At 38.2% G+C, this 19,131-nt stretch overlaps 1 protein-coding gene across 2 annotated transcripts in view; it reads left to right on the top strand.

Moving 5' to 3' along the window:
- Positions 1-19,131, top strand: part of LOC126368935 (galactokinase-like) — a 59,374-nt gene that overhangs the window by 22,560 nt on the left and 17,683 nt on the right. For both annotated transcript variants that reach the window (XM_050013182.1, XM_050013183.1), the window contains exons 3-5: positions 7,123-7,306; positions 9,104-9,230; positions 12,666-12,791. In XM_050013182.1, the coding sequence (XP_049869139.1) occupies positions 7,123-7,306; positions 9,104-9,230; positions 12,666-12,791 (437 nt within the window). The remainder of the gene's footprint in view (positions 1-7,122; positions 7,307-9,103; positions 9,231-12,665; positions 12,792-19,131) is intronic.

The raw sequence follows: 19,131 nt of genomic DNA, 5'->3' as shown, positions 1-19,131 counted from the left end.
CATTGGCAAAATCACAGAATTCAATTAAAATTCCATTAGGAAGTGTCGTTGGCATTGACCGTTATACATTTCCTTGCGTAATTGTAATGGTATTGAAAACTAATTACAATTGATGGTGTTTAGGAAGTCTATAGACTTAACAAAGCAAAGGACATTGACCCTCCCAAGGTCATCAGCTGCTTTTAGGGAAGTAGTATATACGAGTTGCGAATTCCATAATTTATTAGTGCTTTGATTCCAGTTTGTGTAGAGTTGACATAGCGTGCGAACGCCTTGTTTATTTAAGGCAGGGGCAAAAATAAAATATATTTCTTATGTATTTTACGCTTGTTCTCGTATTATCAGAAATAATTAATGTACTTACAGAGAATTCTCCATCACACTGCTCTGCTTATTATACTATAATAGTTATACAGGGTGTTAGTGACATCGTAACGAAAACTTTGTGGGATGATTCAGGCCATGATTCTGAGTTGATATCAAGTGGATTTTTCCGTCGCAAAAGTATGGAACGGAAAATAATTAAAAAAAAAAACATAAAAAAAATCATAAATTTTCTAACAGGAAATTCCACTTAATATCAACTCAGAATCATGGTCTGAATCATGCCCCTCAGTATTCGTTACGGTGGCACTAACACCCATACCTACTTGTATGGCTACCTGTAGTACTGGTAAGGGGTGTAAGTGACATCGTAACGAATACTGAGGGGGCTGATTTAGCTCAGTATTCTGAGTTAATATCAAGTGGAATTTTCTATTTAATAACTTATTATTGAATTTTAATCAAGAAAAACGCAATAATAAGTTCGACATTTTTTCACATTTTTTGTAATATTTTTCTATGACCTCATACTGTGCTATTTCATACAAATTCCATAGTAATTTTGCGTTTTGGCTTTTAGTAAAAAGTAACTGATTTGACTAGTTGGAGACTAGCCTGTTACGTTTCTATAAATTATTCTGATTCTTTTATTAGATTACAGTTTCAACTTACATGTCGTAGAAATCTCTTTCGTTGCAGCAGTTTTTTCTTCTTACTCGTGTCTCTGCCCTCTCCATTGTGGATAACGGGCGTGAGTGTATGTACTTATGTTTGTATGAGTATAACTCTTCCAGCCATAAGGTTTGTTTCTTTTTATTCTGATCGGGAATTGAACCCGGGACATCTGGTGTGGTAGTCAAATAGTAGTTTTACACCACAGAGGTCGTAACGTTGTCTAATCAAATATGGTCGCCAAAGTCCTATTGTAAACAAATTCAATAATTCGAAATGAAGATTAATGTCACTCTGAGAGATTAAAAATTAACTTTTAATGCGACCTTCTTGAAAGATTATATTACTTTCAGTTTAGCGAATGAGCTCGTAAAAAATATTAAGACTAGATATACATAAGGCATAAGTGCAAAATAGAAGCTGAATGGTTTTTGTCGTGAATTTCGCTATAAATATTAGTTTTTCACAATTGGCGCCAAAAAAAATAACAAGAGAGAATCACCAGTTTTTTTTAATAAAAAAATATACGTTTATATTATGTCAATTTGTTAAAGAGCCTTGTATTAAAGTAACTTATTTGGGATCATCCTGCCTGGCAGGCGGGATATTCTAAAAGTTAATTCAACGTAAAGCTTTTTACAGTAAGTATCGAAATTAGAAATAACAAACCGGCAGAGAAATCTCATCGCGTTTATAATATTTTCTTCTTAATATAAAACACAAATACCGCTGAGTATCACCACAAACTATGACTCACCTTTTGTGCTGTCCTAAGTGCTCTAACATCTGCATTATTAAAGACCTTTACGAAGCGACTGACAATGCCGTAAGCGTGGCCAATTATTGGTCAGCAAAAAGTTAATATCGATCGCCATCGACTCGCAAAGAAGATATAAAACAAAATCTGGGTTAAAAGAGGAACACTTTTGAAATAAGTACGTATGTAGAAAATAGTGACGTGTCTTTTGCCAGCCATTGCCCAATGGTTCAAATTAGCTTCAAAACGTTTTTTCGATTCTGCTTTGCACCACCCAAATCCCTATAGAAGGTATATATAATAGGTAGTTGTGGCTTCCAAATACATTCCGCTTAGGGACGGTACTGAAAAGTATCGGCGTCCGAAGGACGTAATATACGATCCCGACGACTCGATTACTCTAGCCATAGAGGCAGCCAATCAGCTCGCGACACCAAACACTTCAGGACCCCGATACCGACCCCGCCGGCGTGGTCGACGATTTCTCTCATTCAGCGCTTATCGCTATCGACCCACTAGGGTCGATTAATTCTTTCAAATATTTTTCCTCTCAGACGACGCCCTGAGCAGAGGTTCGCGCCCATCTGGGCACCCTCAGGCCTGTTGTCTTAAACGTTGTACCGGGTGAGAGCCTTCAGCGCTACCCATTTGTCCAGCCAAGTAGTTAATGCCATCTGCGCCAAATCTACAATAAGTCACGTCAAAAAAAAGTGACGTGTCATTTTCCTGTTCCCGTTGTGAAATTCAAATTGTTCTTTCTTTCTGGTCTTCACAAACAAAGCTCTATATACTCACATAAGTTTTCACTGCTAGGAACATTTCCAAAATGGAAAAAAATACAGGAACTTCACGTCACCGCTGGAAACCCATGTCGTGAGCGCACGATGACGTAGGCACTTTCTGTCATAAGACATCTACTTACTTAAAAAACTAAACTAACTTTAAGCATAACGCACCTGCCAACCAAAAAGAAGAAGAGATCTCTTTTAGAGATAAGCCCACCTTTTGTATATATCTTTTTTGTCATTCTTAATGAGGGTCTTACCAGGATACGTTCCTCAAAAACAATATAGATGGCGCTGTAAAGATTTTTCTTCTTTTAGCATTGTAATTTCATGGATAACAGACATATGCACCTTTTATCTTTGTTTTTGGGTGTTAATGATGATGTATAGTATATGATGTATATAAGTATATTAACGTATGGGTATAAAGAGAAGCAATATAGGTAGCAACATAATTCTTAACGTGGTTCAACTATCAAGCACAATCATTTTTATGTATGCTTCTGCCATCACATTGTATTTTTGAATAATTATGTACCCGAGTAATGAGAAAATAGCCAATATTACCACGTGAAAGCTGTACAACGCCATTTATATTATTTTTGGTGAATAGTTTGGAAAATCCCTCATTTTAATAATATGTAAGTCCAATAAAGAGTTTATACTAAAAAGGACACATTATCACAGTAGCTACAAGCCGCCTCTGTGTAAAGATACCTTAAATTATGTTTCTTTCGGATTTAAAGTGGGTCAGGATATTAATGTGTTAAGCTGCGATTACTTGTTAAAACAAAAATGATTCTCTGCAATTAGAAATTAGGTTAAATAGTCATTGTCCCGAATAAGCTAGTCGGTAGACTCGTACAAGGTATCAGTAGATCTCTCTTTTCTTCCTGGCTTTCTATTTAATTGGGGTCATTGTTTTATTTCTTCTCTCGAGTGAGTTGTAAGTTCAATGACCGACATCATCAACCACGTGAGGGTGACTACTGAGCCGCCATAGGCCCCTAAGCTCGTGTAACGACTACATACTTACTTAGGTAAATGGTAGCCGGGACCGAATTCTTAATTGACAAACTTAATTAATAGTGGTGGTGGTTATTAATTAATTAATGGTGGTAACGGCGCTGGTCCAGTAGTTGAGCGTTGGTCTCACGATCCGGAGGTCCTGGGTTCGAATTCCTGGGCTAGTTTGGTTAGGACATTACAGGCTGATCACCTGATTGTCCGAAAGTAAGACGATCCGGGCTTCCTGATGACTTACTGATGTAAGTAAGTAGTCGTTACATGAGTCATATCAGGGGCCTTTGGCGGCTTAATAGTAACCCTGACACCAGGGTTGATGAGGTTGGTAATCCACCTTACAACCCACACGATAGAAGAAGATGGTGATTATACGCACTAGAGGTATATTACTTTCCAGGCTTGAATCACCTGATTGTCTGAAGCAGCATCCCCTCCGGTTGATTGAGGGCAGGTCTGTGCCCAGCAGTGGAATGTTCATGATTATACAAAATGAAACTTTTCTTATTGACCTATGACAAACTTATCTTCTGCATTGCTTAACGACGATTTGAGTTTTTTTAACATAAAATCTTTGTAATTTATAATTAAAATATAAAAATCAGAAAAATCATTGAACCATTTAATCTTGAATAGTCTCCCTTATATTCATAATTTCGCGTGTATTTAGTTAAAAGCTACCGTTACGCATGTTCTTGCTACGATTACCGAAGCTGCTACGGCGTAGTCAATACAGCGAATGAATAATAAATAGCATATGGACTGAATTGTATAACATTTTGTTATTTTTTACGACCGTCTAGGCACGAAGGTATTTTTTGCAGTTTTTTTTCCTCGGCTATACGGGTTGTGAGAAGCTGCAGTAAGCCAATGCGAAGTTCGTTATGTAGACATTTACGATTCAAAGTGTAACTATGTTAACTGTGTATGTTTGGAATGTTTATTGTTAAAGATATTTTTGAATTTAGAATTAGAATTTTGGTGGAATATGATATATGAGCGATGGGCTAGCATAGTCTTCCACAGGTATTTTAAAGAAATAAATAAGATGTTATAAAAGGACGCCTGACACAGTGAAACAGATGATTTTTGCTTACCTATATAAAAGGTAGGTGTAATAGGAAATGGTGTTATGATAATACTGATATGTTTCAGAAAATTTATAAAGTGGTGTTTACCTGAAGGGCACAGCTAGATGTTATAGACCGGTGAGCATGAGACAAAGAAAACTCCCTTTGAATCCGTACAATGTATATTCTTATAACATTTAATTAACAAGTACAACCATAGGTAGGTGAACACCCTATGGAGGGAGACAGGTCGCGCTTTGGTCCGTCAGGTTAATTGTCACTCCGTAACAACCATGGGATATCACTATGTTTAAAAACACTGTCCGTACACCTGTAGGCACCTCACTTACTCGAGGACCTCTGACTATCAGGCCTACCTGAGGCGTCCCGGTATACCGTACAGGGGATGCGTTGAGGCCGGCTCAGGCCAGGGCGTGCTGGACGATGGCGGCGCAGCGGGCCAACTGTTACGCAGCTGGCGGGCTGCACGTCCACCGGTCAACCTCGCAGTCCTTCACCGGGCCTTATCCGGAGTGTTGACAAAAGGAGAGGCGCGGCACATCCACATGCGCGCCGCACAAAGAAAAGCTTCGACGTGCAAACAACCAAGGCAAGCTCCGCCGTAAAGAAGCTTGAAATAACTTGCAAACGCAGAAGAAAACAGTAGGAATCTTCATTCACAAAACATTGTTGAAATCATCTGATCCAATCATAAACTTCTTCTTACATTAAACTAGCAAAACGTTAGACGTTAAAAAAACTTGCAAAAACGTTAAAACTTTAAAACGTTAAAAACTTAAAGAAAAACCCCATCTGCAACAAGGAATGGCAATGATTAGCATGTGGTTCAGCTGACAGCGTGGCAAGGCAACTCACGAGTGTAAAACAAAGAAAATAACTTACAGGTTCATCCGGGATAGTTGGGCATCGCTCGGATGAAACCTAATCCCACCCACTGGACCTTAGGCGATGGGATTTCAGTGATGTTGCTGAAAACAAGGACCTCGAGGTTATCACAAAGTTGGTGCAAAAATATGCACGAAGAATTGCGAGGACTCACCATCTCGGTTAAGTTGTTTATTTAAATTGAGACATCGGCTCTTGATGTCGCCGATAAATCGTGGCTTTTAATTTGCCCACATTATAGTTACGGCAGTGGAGTCTCCGGCGCTCTCGCGACGTCCCCACTTTCCATAACCTGTCTCTCAGCTCAGCCAGCTGTCAGTCTGACACAAGAACCACGAACAAAGTTGCCAAACTAGAAAAAATCTACCAAACCATAAATTCGCCGAATCAACGACAACAATCGATCGACTTGTTTGATCCCAAAATTTAAACAATATAATTATAATATATCAAAAATAAATGTTGCAGATAATTTTAATATAATAATTTAGAACAAAAGAAAATTATTAAAATGTTCGGGCCCATCGATAACCCTGCAGCGCCATCTGTGATTTCCTGCGGGTAAAATATAAAACAACGATATATCGCCAGAAACCACAAGATGTCGCTACAAGGCTCGTTGGTCCGAAATGCTTCGTTACAACAGGAACAATATAAAAAAAAACATAACACTCAAAACTTGCACAAGGTTACAATTAAAAAAATATATACTGGTCGGTATTGTCATCTGGCGTTTGTATTGAAGACTAGGCAGCATGGTCTTACGATCTGAGCCTGACCCTCAAATGGGCAAAAGGAAAAAAAAATATTATGTAGCGGTGAACATTCTCGAACATTTTTTTTATTTTATTCTCTGAAATACATTAGGGAAGTGGTTGTAAAATTGTCCCACTTTAATATTACGCTGATGAACGATTATTTTTAATGATGGCCTGAAAGATAATCGTTTCAAACTCAGATTAAAAAGTAAGATCCTTTATTAATTTAATAAGTAGCTTATTGTTATAACAATGATCGACCTTATTAATCCTGGTGTTTGTTCAGCCGCCATAGGCCTCTATAAATATATAAAAAATAGACTTAAGAGTTGTTTGTGATGCCTGAACTATGTTAATTAATGAACTAACTTAATTAGGCGGTTATCGAAAAGACTGGATAGAGCTCGACAGAGCCGGGATACTTGGAAAGACATGGGGGAGGCCAGCAGTGGGATGATACAGGCTAATAATAATAATAATGTTGGCTTCGGCCCCACGCACGCCTTCCAAAAGTCCGGGACTCCGTAGGCCCGAGATATGGAAACGACAAATTCAAATTCAAATTCAAAAATATCTTTATTCAGTAGGTAACATAGTTACACTTTGAATCGTCAATTTTTACATAACGAACGTCTCATCCTCCTAAAACTACTGCAGCTTCTCACAACCTGTATAGCCGGGGAAAAGAAGCTGCAAGAAAAACCTCGGCACAGGGCCCTAGACGTTCTTTAAAAATATAAAAATAAACATAAAATATTGGTATACAATTGACATACAAATAATAATAATAATAATTAGGCTGTTTATGCTTTATCCTTTGTTCTCAGGCGTTGCCATTCCTGACGGTAGTAGTGGGAGGTCCCAACAGCAGCTCAACTTGCAACGTGCTGTCAATCCTCGCCAGTGGCCAGGAGTTGAAGGCTTCGTTCCCTGCACCTTCCTCGGCGCCCTTGACACCAGGCGAGCCGGCCTGGGCCAACTACGTCAAAGGAGTCGTAGCTAATTTCCCTGGTATGTTGGTAACTTTTTCTTACTTAATTTATTTATTTTTTCTAGAGGTTGTTAGTGATATCGTAACGAATACTGAGGGGGATGATTCAGCTCATGATTGTGAATTGATATCAAGTGGATTTTTTTAATTAATCAAATCAAATCAAATCAAATATACTTTATTGCACAGAACTATATTTAAACAATCAGACATTAACACATGAATACAGTACAATTTGGGCGGCCTTATTGCTCTAGAGCAATTTCTTCCAGGCAACCACCAAAAGGAAATAAACATTTACAAACTTGGATGCGGGATGGTGCAACAAAAAAAATACCTAAAAGTAAAACTACAGTAAACATAATAAATACTTAATACTATACGTACATACTATATTAATAAATACTCAATATAATATAATTCATATATGTATACTAAAAATATACCTAACCATAATCTAAGAAAACTATAATAATAAATAATAGACTATACACACTGTGGTGTAGGAGTAGGTAGATATATAAGAAAAACAAAGAAAGAAGAGACGGTACACGTGTATACCATATAAGGTTTGTTTTGATCGTAACAAGAGGAAAGAAATATTATATGACCATATTCTATGACCATTTACGGATAATGAGATTAGTTATAAGATACCTTAAACTTGATCCTTAACATAACATTGTAACCCAATATAAATTTATCATTAAAATGTTAGTCATACAACCCATTATAAATAGGGTGCATTTATTCAAATAAATTCAGTATTTAATCTGCACTTGGGCCTTTCATTTCGAACCGCTACCCACCGCATCACACACACACATACAAAACAAGTATTGAAATAAATAAAATACATCATACATAAAAGTAGTATTAATTTTTTTTTTGTAATTAATGGCAATTCTATACTTTACTATTCGTTGCGATGTCACTTACATCCCGTATAAGTACGTACAGGTACGGGCGAACTTCTTGCCATTAACTGGGCACAAATCTTAGAAACCACGTGATATCAATTATCTATCTATCTATCTGAACCATGTTGCATTTAAACACATAAACACAAAAGACATAAAGTCGAATTCAGTGTTTTATAGCCCGAGCCGGGATTCATGCTGGGATTCGGGAACCTGTGACACTACGACGGTCACGAGCATTAATATGTATAGTTGTATACACTTTGGTACCATGTCACATTAACTTTTTTGACAAATTGAGCTGTAAGTCTCACTAAATGTCAAATATGTTAGTGCGACAGAGTCCTAAAGTGGGTACATTATATTGCTCATGACTGTACCATTGACTATGTACCGTCGACCATGTATTATCGAGTTACCATCACTGATATTAGGCAGCAAAATTACTCAATTGTATACCAATATTTTATGTTTTTTTTTAAAGAACGTCTAGGGCCCTGTGCCGAGGTTTTTCTTGCAGCTTCTTTTTCCCGGCTATACAGGTTGTGAGAAGCTGCAGTAGTTTTAGGCGGATGAGACGTTCGTTATGTAAAATTGACGTTTCAAAGTGTAACTATGTTACCTATTGAATAAAGATATTTTTGAATTTGAATTTGAATTTGTTCAGTGACGGATGAGAGGAGAGCGAAAAACACAATACGGCATGCTCGCATTTGGTACAGTTAGCAAGTCAACTTTTTGATGTTACAATAGTTTACTTACGGTTTATTTATTTTTTTATGAAAGAGGCAAGCATACTGACTGTACTGTACTCCAAACAGGGCTATCACGGATTCATTTCCAATTATCTTTATTGAAAGTTTGAGTGAAACGTAGAAACGTTTATTTTGTTGTCAGGTGTGGTGACAGGCTTCGACGCCGTGGTGGTGTCGGACGTGCCAATGGGCGCTGGGCTGTCCAGCAGCGCCTCCATCGAGGTCGCCACCTTCACCTTCCTGGAGGCTCTCACCGGCACTAAAGTGGAGTAAGTCTGCTTTTTTTACAAACCAAAAAACCGAGTGCGAGTAGCACTCTAAGGGTTTCGTACCGTTGAGAGCCAGCCTTTTGTTATTTACCGGGCACTAATCCTGGAAACCACGTGATATGAAGTATTCATTATTCAAACTTGAGTTCGAGCCTCTCTACCATCTCGAAAAAGTTTTGTTGTGTTTTAAAGCCTAGAAAAAAAGCAAAATGTTCCTGTACCCAAAGGTTGCCTGGAAGAAATTGCTGCATGAGCAATAAGGCCACCTGTTGTGCTTTTCTGTATATGTTGTCCTTATCTCTGTATTTTGTGTCCATTGTGCTCAATAATGTATTTTATCTATCTATCTAGAAAGACATACCTAACTTTGATCGAATTGAGAATTATCTACCTCAAAACGAGGTCCTACTTAGTGTCTGGAACGATTTATTAATGTTGAAGAGAAAAAATATATTTAGAAAGAAGTCCATGTAGAAGGAAGTCCATAGTGTCTGCTTACCTCGGTTTTAAATAGGGTCTTGTATTAGGTTCAAGATTAATAATGAAATTTTGATTACTAAATAAAGACAGATCTAAAACTAATGAAAAACATTTTTTTTTTCTATTTATTAACTTACTTATTTATGAATTTTTTTCAAGAAAAATGTAATAATAAGTCCGACATTTTATCACGTTCTTCTATGACGTCACAGTGTGCTTTTTCATACAAATTCCATAGACATTTCGTGTTTTGACGTTTAGTAAAAAAGACTAGGTGGAAACTAGCCTATATATGTACAACATTTTTTTACAAAAAGGTGATTAAGGAGATTAAATTTGCTTTATTGTATTAGACTCGACAGATATACGAAAGTCGTATGTATAACGTATTTTGAATTTTTATTCGAACCAATTCTCGGAATTCTGACTAATCAATCATACTAATTTCAAATATGAATAATTTAAATAAATCCTGTGTAAGCTCTCATGTTTTCGTATTATAGCGTATTAAATCTATACCAATGTGAAATCTGCTTGATGAATAAGACATTATTACCGCAAGCCCTAAGAGAGGCCGGAAAAGGGAATTGTCAAGAGAATAAAACATAATAATAATATATATTATACTTAAGTACGTTTAGAAAGGAAGGTAATACAGGAAATATTTATTGAATTCCATTTAACGTTCTGAATCCATAAAAAGAATGGAGATGATGTTTAAATCTTTATTTTATTTTTTTACAACCGCAAAAATCTTAGGCCTATGTATATATAAAAGTCATTAAAAGACATTCATACATACAACTAATATATTCTTAATATTAATATATAAAAATATACATAAAAATATAAACAAAAAATATATAAAAAATATTATTATTTAATTTTATATTTGGTTTTACAACTTTAATTAAAGTCATTCTTCATTTATTATTAAAAAGTTTAGTTTCTTTTTCTAATTAATAAAGGAAAACTAATCAGCGTTTTATAAAATGCACTCATTTATTTAAACGTAGGTAATCAAAACTTTTTCCATCGTAGTGTTGTTATTTTTAAACAATAAAAATTTGAGGGTTATGATTTTTTTCGAACAAACGATTAGAACCGTTTCTTTGTTAAAGGTATTAATTAAGGATTATAGTTTATTTTTTGTTTTATTTTATTTTTATTTTTATTTATTTATTAGGCACATTTTTGTTAGTCTTGTTACAGCAAGTTTATACTATGTGGTATATCTAGACCTTTCTTAGTGCGCCGATATTTTGGTAGGAAAGTAAATGGTTTGTTTTGCATCGTAAAAAATATTTTCTTTTTTTAGATTCTTACCTATAGACCTAGGAATCTATAAATATTCTTACTCATAGACCCACTCATCCACCACAGAAAACCACTTGGTTAGGTCATTATACTTCTGGAACGCATTTCTCGGGAATGGATTTCCTCACAATGTTTTCTTTCACCACTGAGCACGTGATCTTCTTCTTCTATCGTGTAGGTTGTGAGGTGGATTACCAACCCCATCAACCCTGATGTCAGGTTTATTACTGAGCCGCCATAGACCCCTGACATGGCTCATGTAACGACTACCTACTAACTTACATCAGTAAATAGTAACCGGGACCAACGGCTTAACGTGCCTTCCAAAGCATGGATCATCTTACTTTTGGACAATCAGGTGATCAGCCTGTAATGTCCTAACCCAACTAGGGATCACAAAGTGATTTTTGTGATTTGTCCCCACCGGGATTCGAACCCGGGACCTCCGGATCGTGAGGACAACGCTCAACCACTGGACCACGAAGGCCGTCCAGCCTCCCGTTATAGCACGTGATAATAGGATTATGATTCAAACATGAATTCTAAAAATCATCCCTTTACAGCCTATGCTGTAAAGCAGTTTTTTGAACATAAACATGCGACTTCACAGTGAGAGTCAATCGTTCTTCCGACTGAACACGTAAAATTTCGGTCTACCTGTGTTGAATATTTATCTCAATAAATGCCGAGCGATAATTTGCCCCTAATCCTTTTATCCGTCGCTTAACCTGTGGTTGACCCCAGAAGGGCAATTTTGGTAATCAATAAAATGCGTAAGTACATTCAAAACGATCATACGATATAAGAAGCAACGATTGTATTATGAAAGTTTCTACGTAATTCATTGCTTCTTTAATAAGTACAACTAGCGCTTGAGTCAGGTACCTACTACGCAAAGAATGGCTGATAAATCGATGTAGCGGTCTAGCCAAAATGTCTTGACGGCCGCGTCACACGCCGACGTGAGTTTGGCGAAATGCGGACTCGTGTAATGACACGAGTAATTTTGTGCCGACGGCATATCTTCCTTGTTTCTATAATCTGTGGACACAACCCTTGGCATGTGTTGCGGTAAGCTTAGAACACGTGTCATCGGGTCGGTTTCCGTGCCCTGTTTTACATAAACATACATAACGTTACAACTCGTCTCTGTATGTAATTAACACTTTTATCGGCATATCCTGAAATAAACTTTTTTTTAATACAAACATATAGGAGATATACTAGGGAAGGTAAGTCCATAATTATAAATAAGTTGCGTATATTTACTTCTAGGCCGATAACGTAACGTAGCCCCACTGCTTTCAACGGCCTCCGTGGTCTAGTGGTTGAGCGTTGGGCTCACGATCCGGAGGCCCTGGTTTCGAATCCCAGTGGGGAAATATCACAAAAAATACTTTGTGATCCCTAGTTTGGTTAGGACATTACAGGCTGATCACCAGATTGTCCGAAAGTAAGTAAGATGATCCGTTGGTCCCGGTTACTACTTACTGATGTAAGTAAGTAGTCGTTACATGAGTCATGTCAGGGGCCTTTGGCGGCTCAATAGTAACCTTGACACCAGGGTTGATGACGTTGGTAATCCACTTCACAGCCCACACGAGAAAAGAAGGATAACAATGCCATTATTGTCCCCAGCCCCGTGCAGAAGGCGAGACTGTGTCAGAAGGCTGAGCACGAGTTCCCCGGGATGCCGTGCGGCATTATGGACCAGTACATCGCCACCATGGCTCGCAGACACCACGCCCTGCTCATTGACTGCAGGTAATACCTTTTAAAAACATAGAAGGAAAGCTAGAAGGAAAGAGAGGAAGGGGAAGACCAAGAAGAGCTTGCATGGAACAGATTAAAGAAAAGGTTCACATCGTGTCTTATAGGGAAGTCAACGAATTGGCCTTTGATAGACTGGAATGGAAAATGCTACACCGACAAGAGCGTGGCTCTTAAATTGATGATGAACACCTTTTCAACTTTATTTATTGTAGTTATGTCGCAAATGGCATTGACTACTTGGACGGACAAATAGCGCTGAGAGCAGCCTAACATGTGATAATTAGAGTACTTAGAGATGGTACGAAAAAAAAGTAATTTATTTTCGTACACTTTTTCTTCTCGCATATTTGCATGACAATCTTCTTCTTTGCGAGTCGATGGCGGAACAAAATTTTTGCTAACCAATAATGCCGTATTTTCTGCTCCATTTTCAAAAAAAGAACGAGACTTTTTGAGGGCACGCGTGAGGCCGAAGCTAACACGTAGAGACCCATTTATCCCCTGTTGGAGTGTAGGGCTCGAATAACAGGTTTCCACTCCTCGCGGTCTTTTGCAGCCCCTGTAGCTTGATCCCTTATCTTAAGAGGGGAGGGGGCGGGGGTGTGTGGTGACACTATTATTATTATCTAAAGGATTTTGCTCGTAAGTACGAGTACTTATAAAATACGTTGTCTTCAAAATTAAGTAATGTAAGAGAAGACACAAAAGCATCATTAAAACACATAATAACGGGTTCTTACCGCGTTTAAAATAGAGATATGAGACTCCCGATATTTCGACACTGTTGCAAGTGCCATGATCATGGGATGACTGATGTGATTGGAGTGGAGTAGATAGATCCATAATTTTCTACGGGCAGACATATCTGTCTACCCTCTTTCTTTGCCGCTTGTTTATGTATTTAATATCGGGATGTTAAGAACCATCTGAACTCGAACCAAACTCACTACGACAAACCGCACTCACTGTGGCACCGCACTCATCATGGCATTTGCAACAGTGTCGAAATATCGGGAGTCTCATATCCTTATTTTAAACGCGGTAAGAACCCGTTATTAATTATGATAATAACCGCGTAAACTTAAAACAATGTACAAAAGCATCTATTTAATTACATAACTACTGTAAAAATACAGAACAATTATAATTTCACATTGAAATAAAATAGGTAAGGTTGAATTTAAAAGGAATTGTTTGAAGGGTAAGTAAGTATCTAATAATTTAATTAAAAACGTAAAGAAAGGTGTGATGTTGAAGATGTCAAATTGTTTGTGTAGTTCATCGACGATAGAACTAAATAGACGCCTAGCATATTATATTTATATTATATACTAGCGACTCGCCCCGGCTTCGTTCGGGTGCAGTGCTGAGGAAAATGAAATTATTTACATCACATTAAAAACCTCAAAAATAACAGTATTTCACCACTTTTTAATGGATGTTATTATACGTATAAACCTTCCTCTTGAATCACTCTATCTCTAGTTAAGTGAATTGTATTCTTTTGGAGAAATAAATATATAATAATTAATTCTGCCCCCCCGTAACCTAACATGAGAAAACTGGTTATAGAGGGGTAAGTAAGGAAGAAAGGAAATAATGAACGTTGTTCTGATTGGCTAATTAATATCCAGAACACGTCGATTGGCCACGCCACGTTGTGGTCACCATTTGTCGAATGTTGTCCCGTTGCATCTTATGTTTGGTCTACTAGTCCGATGTTGACATGATGCGTTCGTCTCTTATTAGGAGTCTAGAGGTCGTATGGTCGATAAGGGAGGTAGAAACAGCATCTAAATATACTTTATGGAATTTTCTCTGTTCTTTGTTAGTGTTCTCGTGGAAAATTTCTAATGGCGTAACTATAACTAATATAATAATTGCATTATTGTACTATGGCCTCGGTGGCCCAGTGGTTGAGCGTTGGGCTCACGATCCGGATGTCTCGGGTTCGAGTGCCGATGGGTACATATCACAAAAATCACTTTGTCCGCCCTAGTTTAGTTAGGACATTGCAAGCTGATCACCGCAAATGAGATGAATGTCCGAAAATAAAATAAGCCGTGCTTCGGAAGGCACGTTGGTCCCGGTTACTACTTACTGATGTAAGTACGTATAATCGTTACATGAGTCATGTACGTTACATGAGTTGTATTTTAAGGGGCTGAGGGGAGCCACTTTGAGTTGTCTCGCACCAACTAAATATTTTGCTAGGGCTGCCACTGGTCGGTGGTAGGGCTGGCAGAGGAAGACCTAGAAGGACGTACATTGACCAAATTGGAGATGTCTTTAGAAAAGGTTCAGTACGATTTATTTGCATGTATTTATTGGTAAGTTGTACTTATAGTTTGTACCCGCAATCTTACGATTTTTTTTAGTACATTTTTCCTCACCTTATGGTTGTCTGGAAGAAATCGCTTTAAGCGATAAGGCCGCCATTTGCCATTTACTTAGTTAAGAGTCTTTTTGTAATTATTTATTTTAATTTTGGTGCAATAAAGTGTATTTGTATTGTATTGTATTGTACCATCTACTCTGAACCGGCGTGCATGTATGAAACGATTGATGAATGTGGAGGAAGCAAGAGAAGTGTGTCAGGATCGAAGCAAATGGAATATGGAATTCTCTGCTTACCTTGGTGGGAAATAGGCGTGAGTTTATGTATGTAAACAGAATCAACATTTATGAATAATAGGTTCGTTTCCACGCTGACATTTATTCTGATAAATTATGAATAATGTAATATCATAATCCATTTTAGATGTTCGGCTGTTTTCAGACCTTAATCTCATCATGGCTACTGATTTTGCGTGGGTGTTGTATTCAGAAATTAAATCTGATAATGCAGATAATTGGGATTTAACCAAATAATCACAAAAACATAAGGTCAGGACTATTCTCAATTGCGCTATTCAGAAGAATGAGATGAACTGAACACCCACGCTTCATAGAGCTTTCTGTTAGAACAACGTGGTAGTTGGTGAGCCGTATCGCCGTGTATAATGGTCGAACCAATTATGTCAGTGAAAATAACCAAATAAGTAATCATACTTAAAATTAGTCATACGTAGTCTAACTGGGGTACTTTGGAATAACTGTCTGGGAACCACTATTAGGCGACCAAATTACTGAACTGTACAACACCTTTCCTTTTCGGCGGATAACAAATGTACAGAAATGACTTTTTTTTTGACATGACTTATTGTCGATTTGCCGCAGATGGCATTAACTACTTGGCCGGACAAATGGGGAGCGCTGAAGGCTCTCACCCGATACAACGTTTAAGACAACAGGCCTGAGGGTGCTCAGTTGAGCTCGTACCTCGGCTCAGGGCGTCGTCTGAAAGGAAAAATATTTGAAAGAATTAATCGACCCTAGAGGGTCGATAGCGATAAGCGCTGATTGAGGGAAGTCGTCGACCACGCAGGTCCTGAAGTGTTTTGTGTCGCGAGCTGATTACTGAAATTAGCACCATTGTCTTCTATCTATGAGAAATACCCGAATTTACCGGGTTTATACCCTAATACTTGTTACAAAGGAGGCATTCTATTTGCCCTTGAGTCCTTGCAGTACTTTAACCCCTTGGTTGCCTTTTTACGATACGCTTAGCAACGCTGTAGACGACACAGCCTTGGTCGGGCTATACTTACGACACTTCGTGATGATAAGCACCCTAAATAATTTTACACCTTATCACTTCCAACCCGGAACAGAAATAATAGTACTGATTCCAGTACACTTTACACTAACTTTATTTTAAGTTATACTTACCTGTGTTTTTCTTATCCGCCGAGAAGGAAAGGGACGGGTAATCGTCAGGCATATTTACGGAACACATGTCAATTTTAGGCGGAAGTTTCCAAAATCCTTCTAAAATTGTATATTGGCCAATAACCCGACAGAATTAAGCTGACAGCACACGTCAAACGGATTGCATAAGAGCGAGATGCCTATTTAATTCGCTCGGATTATTAATTCTTTTTAAAATTAACTACTTTCTTTCAACTACTGATCGCCAGCTTAGGCGATTCGTCGTATGCCATCATTGATTTACCACTACCGTAGATACAGCGCTTGAGACAAAAATGCGGCGAAAACTTGGCGCTTGTTTAGCTATACATTCGCAGCGGTATATACATTCAATATAATAGTGTGGAATTAAGAAAGTACGTATCGTCTTATTACGTATATTAGCGCGTGGTGCTTCGTAACGCGGTCGGGTTATACTGCGATTCGGATTGACCTGGAGTACTTGTATTAGTGTATTTTAAACTAAAATAATAATTTTGGTGAATTAAACTGCGAAAATTAAAATGTTTATACTATGATAACATGCACAATGTTATTACTTATTAGAAATATGATATTCCATCCTTCCTTTTTCGCTTTGAGCTTTTATTTTAGCAAGTTTTTATTACGCACTTCCCCGTGTTGCCAGTTCGGCGCCTAATCGCGCACTGAGGTAAAGTACTGTCGACGTCACTTTTTGAGCGCTGATGTTTAATCTACGGTAGTAGTAAGTCTATGTATGCCATACACCGTGGGAACCGCGCGTTTTCCGCGCGAAGGGCCGGTCGTCGATCACGCCGGCGAAGTCGGTATCAAGGTCCTGAAGCGTTTGTTGTCGCGTGCTGATTGGCCGACTGAACGCCTAGAGTAGTCTGGTACTTGGAATCAACGGATTACATACAAGTGAATGCGACTTACAAACCGCTTTACCGGCAACCGCGACGGTTCACGGTGTTGTGCACGAATCGCCTTATTGGCTCGTCACAGAATGCGTAATTACGCCGGACTTTATCAAATGATAAATGGCAATTTTAGACGTTGTGAATGTTCTATTTCAAATTGTTGAAGCGGAAATTTATTTTGTCATTTTGCGCGTGATAATTACGAAATGTGCTAAATCATATTCCCCTTAACCCGACCTTGTGCCGGGTGTTGAGTTTATGTTTGCTTTAAGGCTCTTATCTGAAGCGAGCCATAAGTTTTGTGTTCCGCTTAGCTATAAAGGTGCGTACTCATTGGTAATGGCAAATGACATTATCTGTGGTCGGCCGATGCCTTATTCTTTGCTCCTGGCAAAGTCATAATGGCGTGATTCCTTTAGAAGTAAAGTGCGCTTACAGGTAACAATTTTTATTTTTTTTATTTTTTTTAAGAGTGGCACCACTGTTGTCACTTGATCATTTCTTTTTCACCGCGTCATAATTTACTATATTTTCGAATTTTATAGTGTACGCTCGTCACACGGTGAGGTCCTTTGTTGCGCCATGACAGTTTGACGAAATCATAACAAAACGTCAGAAACAGTCTATTGACTGGTAAATTGGCGCAGGGCGGGGAGTGTCCCTTCTATACGAAGTATTATTGGCAAATTCTGATGCCTTAATTATTTTAGTTTGTATTCGGCAAAACTTCAACAGCCTGTATCCCCGAAGGAGTAGGTAGAAGTGTAAAGTACACCCACTCCTCGTCAGCTATGTTTAAGCATAGAATAAGGAATAATACTACGCATAGAACGGCAACTATCCGCCCCTCACTGCCCCTCGAACACAGTTGAGACTTGAATCGTATGGCGTCAGACGTCACACACAGATGCGCGTGTACGATACCGTCATTGTGTGATGTCTGTGCAAAAACGAGGTTGTTTGTATGAAGTGTCCGGGGTGCGGTTTAAGTCCCAAGAAAGGGGTCGAGCCTATCGCCATTAACTAGGCACAGATCGTGGAAACTACTTTATATCAATTATTTATCCAAACATGAATTCAAACTGGGTTTAGAGACCGAGGGTCACTACGGTATAAGTCATGCGTTCTCCGAACAGGGCGGATACGGATTTTTTTTGATATTACAGTAACAAACCTTTTGCCTTGAAGGCCTTTACGCAGAGGGACAATTCAGGCTAGTAAAAAAACAATAACACACGTCGCAATCGAATAGTATATCTGGTCCGTATAAGTCACTGTTATTTACTGTTTTGAGGCCGAAGGATTTTTAAAAGATAGTTCAGTACACTCAACTAAATAAATATTCAGACGACGTAAAGAATTCCAGGTGCCTTCTTAGTCCACACCCTAACGTTCCTGCCAAGTAACCGGGTATTTACTTAGGAATTGCCAAAAGCTTACGCCGAAAGATATACGGCAAATGAAATCGTGCGTGACGGAGATTTCCAAGTTTGCATAATTTAAACGTTTGAGAACAATTAACATTAAGAATGATGACACACGCTGTTTTGTGGGCACTCACCCGGTACTTTAAGAACAGGGCTGAGGTTGGCTAGTTGGGTGCGAACCTCGGCTCAGGACGTCGTTAATTAATCGACCCT

The sequence above is a fragment of the Pectinophora gossypiella genome, chromosome 8, assembly GCF_024362695.1.
Source record: "Pectinophora gossypiella chromosome 8, ilPecGoss1.1, whole genome shotgun sequence".
Lineage (NCBI taxonomy): Eukaryota > Metazoa > Arthropoda > Insecta > Lepidoptera > Gelechiidae > Pectinophora > Pectinophora gossypiella.
Note: the sequence above shows the minus strand (reverse complement) of the source record. Positions and strands in the feature narration are given on the sequence as shown.